The following is a 5,078-nucleotide window of genomic DNA, read 5'->3' as shown; positions in this document are numbered from 1 at the left end:
AACGTGCTTCCTAATGTCACCTATCCACTTACACAGTGAGATAACGTGTCCCATTGCACCCATCCCTGACACACAGTGAGTATACGTTGTCCTAATGTCACCTAATCCCTTACACCAGTGAGTAATACGTTGTTCCTAATAGTCACCCTATCGCCTTACACAAGTGAGAACGTGTCCTATGTTACCCTATCCCTTACACAGTGAGATTACGTGTCCTAATGTCACCCTATCCCTTACACTGTGAGATACGTGTCCTAATGTCACCCTATCCCTTTACACAGTGGAGAACGTGTCCTAATGTCACCCTGTCCTTACACAGTGAATACGTGTCCTAATGTCACCCTATACCCTTACACAGTGAGATACGTGTCCATATTGGCACCCTGTCCCTTACACAGTTTGAGATACGTGTCCTAGTTGGCACCCTGTCCTTACAGCAGTGAGATATCAGTGTCCTATTAGGCACCCTGATCCCTTACACAGTGAGATAGAGCGCCCGTGTCCTATTGGCACCACTGTCCCTTACACAGTGAGATACGGTTGTCCCTTAGACCTGTTAAGACCAGGAAAGTCAATAATCCCCCTGACCTGTTAAACCAGGGTATCATTGTCCTCTGACCTGTATCCGAGTAGTCCATACCCTCCTCCTGAACTGTTAACCAGATAGTCCAATATACTCCCTGACCGATTAACGCAAGAAAGTCAATATCCTCCTGACCTGGTTAACCAGATATCAATATCCCCCTGACCTGTTAACCAGAAAGCAATATCCTCCTGACCTGTTAACCAGATAGTCAATATCCCCTGACCTGTTAACCAGGTAGTCAATATCCCCCTGACCTGTTAACCAGATAGTCAATATCCCCCTGACCTGTTAACCAGGTAGTCAATATTCCCCCTGACCTGTTAACCAGGTAGTCAATATCCCCCTGACCTGTTAACCAGATAGTCAATATCCCCCTGACCTGTTAACCAGGTAGTCAATATCCCCTGACCTGTTAACCAGGTAGTCAATATCCCCTGACCTGTTAACCAGGTAGTCAATATCCCTTGACCTGTTTAACCAGAAAGTCCAATCCCCTGACCTGTTAACCAGAAAGGTCAATATCCCCTGACCTGTTAACCAGAAAGTCATATCCCCCTGACCTGTTAACAGAAAGTCAATATCCCCTGACCTGTTAACCAGAAAGTCAATATCCCCCTGACCTGTTAACCAGAAAGTCAATATCCCCCTGACCTGTTAACCAGAAGTCAATATTCTCCTGACCTGTAACCAAGATCAATATCCTCCTGACTGCTTTAACCAGAAAGTCAATATCCCCATGACCTGTAACCAGAAAACTATGTTGTAAATCCCCCAGAATTCCTTTGCAGAATGTGTGTAGGACCACAGCACCACAATATCTCCTCAAGATAACAGAATATGAAAGCTAAACTACAATTAATGTGTTGTCTAATTAGGATGGGGATGAGTCAGAGGCAACACTGAGTACAGAACTCTTTCATCTGCAATAATTAGAGTCCAGTCACAGAGCACGTGTCCAACTGGACAAACCGGTTAAAAGGCCAAGCCGCCACATTGCCAGCTCTTTTAAATAAACAATGTTTTGATCCGTAGGAATTGTCAAGAACAGGGTCTATTTTCTTGTTAAAAGAAATAATATTTTTTTAAATGCCAAAAAAATTTGGGAACACAGGCGGAGGGATACAATTACAATTCTAGGAGGGCCTGCCAACACAAACGGCGGAGGAGAGATGGGATTTCCTGTTATATTGGCCGGTGCTGGAATTTCTCCACTCCACTCTCTGTTTCCTTGGAATGTTGGGCTCTTGTAGCTAATTAATTCTGCCATTCTTTGCATGCCACTGGTCCTCTGTTGCTGGGCAGGCATCGCAGGCCAGGTGTAACCAACGTACAGATACGGAGACTTCTCTGTGATGAGCATGACCAACACAGAGGCAGGCACCTATGAGAGTAAGAACAGGCTCCCAATCTAATCCTGACCCTCCTGCATGGCTCTTGACTGCCCGTCATTCATAGAGCGTCTCAGAGAAGGAGTGCTGATTAGGATCAGTCATACAGAGTCTCAAGAAGGAGTGCATGAAGGCTGACCAGGAAGTGATCAGATCAGGTCATAAAGAGTCTCCCAGTAGGAGTGTGTGATCTAGGATCAGGTCATAAAGAGTCTCAGAAGGTGAGGTTGATCTGGGATCAGGTCATAAAGAGTATCCCAGTAGGAGTGTGATCTAGGATCAGGTCATAAAGAGTCTCCCAGTAGGAGTGGTGATCTAGGATCAGGTCATAAAGAGGTCTCAGTAGGAGTACTGATCTAGGATCAGGTCATAAAGAGTCTCCAGTAGGAGTGGTGATCTAGGATCAGGTCATAAAAGTCTCCCAGTAGGAGTGGTGATCTAGGATCAGGTCATAAAGAGTCTCCAGTAGGAGTGGTGATCTAGGATCATGTCCCACCTGTCTATGTGATTGTATTAATAATCATCTAAAAGGCAAACCGACCCTATATCTATGATGTCAGAACAATCACTTCAAAACTAATCTGTAACCTCCTGCATTCCCAGTTATCAGAACAGATAACTTCAAACTAATCCTGTAACCTCCTGCATCTCCAGTGATCAGAACAGATAACTTCAAACTAATCCTGTAACCTCCTGCATCTCCAGTGATCAGAAGGTTCAACCTAATCCTGTAACCTCCTGCATCCCCAGTGATCAGAAGGTTCAAACTAATCCTGTAACTCCTGCATCTCCAGTGGTCAGAAGGTTCAACCTGATCTTGGAACCTCCTGCATCCTTAGTGATCCGACGGGTTTAAAACCACATACTGCCATTTGGCTTGTCAAATGCCCCTTATAGATTCTCTTCATAAAGGACTGTACATTGAAAAACAATGTAACTGGGAATCAAAATGGCATGCTGATACTCTAATATTTTCACAATAATGCTTGGCAATCGCGAGGGCAGTCTTTTGCATCCCCCAATGTTCCAAATGTCCAATTCGTTCCATATCATAGATAGTAATGGTTTGAAAAAAATCCAAGATATTACATGTAGATTTTAAATACCAATTACACATGACCAGGCAACTCCTTTTTTTCTAGATTTACAACTTAGGTCAGCAATGCTGGTCTCTGGAATCCCTTTGGAAACCCAACTACCGAACCATCTAATGATGGAATTTATAAATAAATTATGTGGGCTCCCGAAATGACTGATCTCCATAGAATATAAAACACCTTTTGGAAAGCTCATATTCTGAGCCAGCCATTAAACAAGTCTACAGATGTGACTCTGAACAACCCTGTAGCCTTTCCTGGAGTCGATGCTCAAAAGTGGGTGGAATGTTATTCATGTTTTTCATAATTTCATAGTTAATAAAGATAATTTCCCCCAAAAAACTTGACAGTGTTTCTATGTCGAACAGTTTTGTTATATTTCACTTCTTTCAGTTTCTTTGCGTGCTGGTTTATTGTTACTGTTTCTGTAATAGGATCTTTATATTTATGGACCTTTTTTTGAGTGGCAGCCAACAGGAAAATACTATAGAGTATGAGATTGACTGCCCTTGTTTCAGAGGTCTGTAGCTAACTACTTGGTGTTTGTGTTTTCAGACGGTGTGTAACTACTTTGGTGTGAACGAGAGTTTCCAGATGCTTCCGGTGTTCGACCTGAACTCTTCACACTGAAAGACGGCACAGAGTGCACCACACAGACCTGCCAGACAAATCATGTAAATTATCTCTTAATATATACACTCCTACTGAGAGACTCTTTATGACCTGATCCTAGATCACCACTCCTACTGGGAGACTCTTTATGACCTGATCCTAGATCAACACTCCTACTGAGACTCTTCGTGACCTGATCCCAGATCAGCACTCCTTCTCTGAGACGCTCTATGAATGACGGGCCTGATCAAGAGCCATGCAGGAGGGTCAGGATTAGATTGAGGCCCTGTTCTTACCTCATAGGTGCCTGCCTCTGTGTTGGTCATGCTCATCACAGAGAAGTCTCCGTATCTGTCCCCGTTGAAGTCCATAGACACCTGGCCTGCGATGCCTGCCCAGCAACCAGAGGACCAGTGGCATGCAAAGAATGGCAGAATTAATTAGCTACAAGAGCCCAACATTCCAAGGAAAACAGAGAGTGGAGTGGAGAAATTCCAGCACCGGCCAATATAACAGGAAATCCCATCTCTCCTCCCGCCGTTTGTGTTGGCAGGCCCTCCTAGAATTGTAATTGTATCCCTCCGCCTGTGTTCCCAAATTTTTTTGGCATTTAAAAAATATTATTTCTTTTAACAAGAAAATATGACCCTGTTCTTGACAATTCCTACTGATCAAAACATTGTTATTTAAGAGCTGGCAATGTGGCGGCTTGGCCTTTTAACCGGTTTGTCCAGTTGGACACGTGCTCTGTGACTGGACTCTAATTATTGCAGATGAAAGAGTTCTGTACTCAGTGTTGCCTCTGACTCATCCCCCATCCTAATTAGACAACACATTAATTGTAGTTTAGCTTTCATATTCTGTTATCTTGAGGAGATATTGTGGTGCTGTGGTCCTACACACATTCTGCAAAGGAATTCTGGGGGATTTCAACAGTTTTCTGGTTAACAGGTCAGGGGGATATTGACTTTCTGGTTAACAGGTCAGGAGGATATTGACTATCTGGTTAACAGGTCAGGAGGATATTGACTATCTGGTTAACAGGTCAGGGGGATATTGACTTTCTGGTTAACAGGTCAGGGGGATATTGACTCAGTATACAGTAGATTTCGCGCCGACCTATGGTAAAACCAGGTAGGTCCAGTATCCCCTGACTGTTAACCAGGTAAAAGTCATATCCTCGACTTTAACCAGCAAAGTCCAATATCACGCCCTTCGACGATATACAGAAAGGATCCAAGGTTAATGCGGCCTAATCGACTGGTGCTGGTTGGACAGGTATGCAGAAAGGTTAACTCATATGAGCTGTACCCTTGCACCACTGTTAGAGAGGCTTCACTGGAATAGGCCTAGAGTCGTAAAGCCTCAACTCGTGGATATTATTAACCAGAAGTC

General features: G+C 43.8%; 1 protein-coding gene across 1 annotated transcript in view; it reads right to left on the bottom strand.

Moving 5' to 3' along the window:
• LOC111958287 (atrial natriuretic peptide receptor 3) overlaps window positions 1-5,078 on the bottom strand; it is a 102,458-nt gene that overhangs the window by 6,631 nt on the left and 90,749 nt on the right. Inside the window, exons 4-5 of the mRNA XM_070437147.1 lie at window positions 3,980-4,074; window positions 3,642-3,729 (exon numbers count right to left, since the gene is read on the bottom strand). Of these exons, the coding sequence (XP_070293248.1) occupies window positions 3,642-3,729; window positions 3,980-4,074 (183 nt within the window). The remainder of the gene's footprint in view (window positions 1-3,641; window positions 3,730-3,979; window positions 4,075-5,078) is intronic.

This window comes from Salvelinus sp. IW2-2015, linkage group LG34, assembly GCF_002910315.2.
Source record: "Salvelinus sp. IW2-2015 linkage group LG34, ASM291031v2, whole genome shotgun sequence".
NCBI lineage: Eukaryota > Metazoa > Chordata > Actinopteri > Salmoniformes > Salmonidae > Salvelinus > Salvelinus sp. IW2-2015.
The sequence above is the reverse complement of the archived record's forward strand: the minus strand, read 5'-3'. Positions and strand labels throughout refer to the sequence as shown.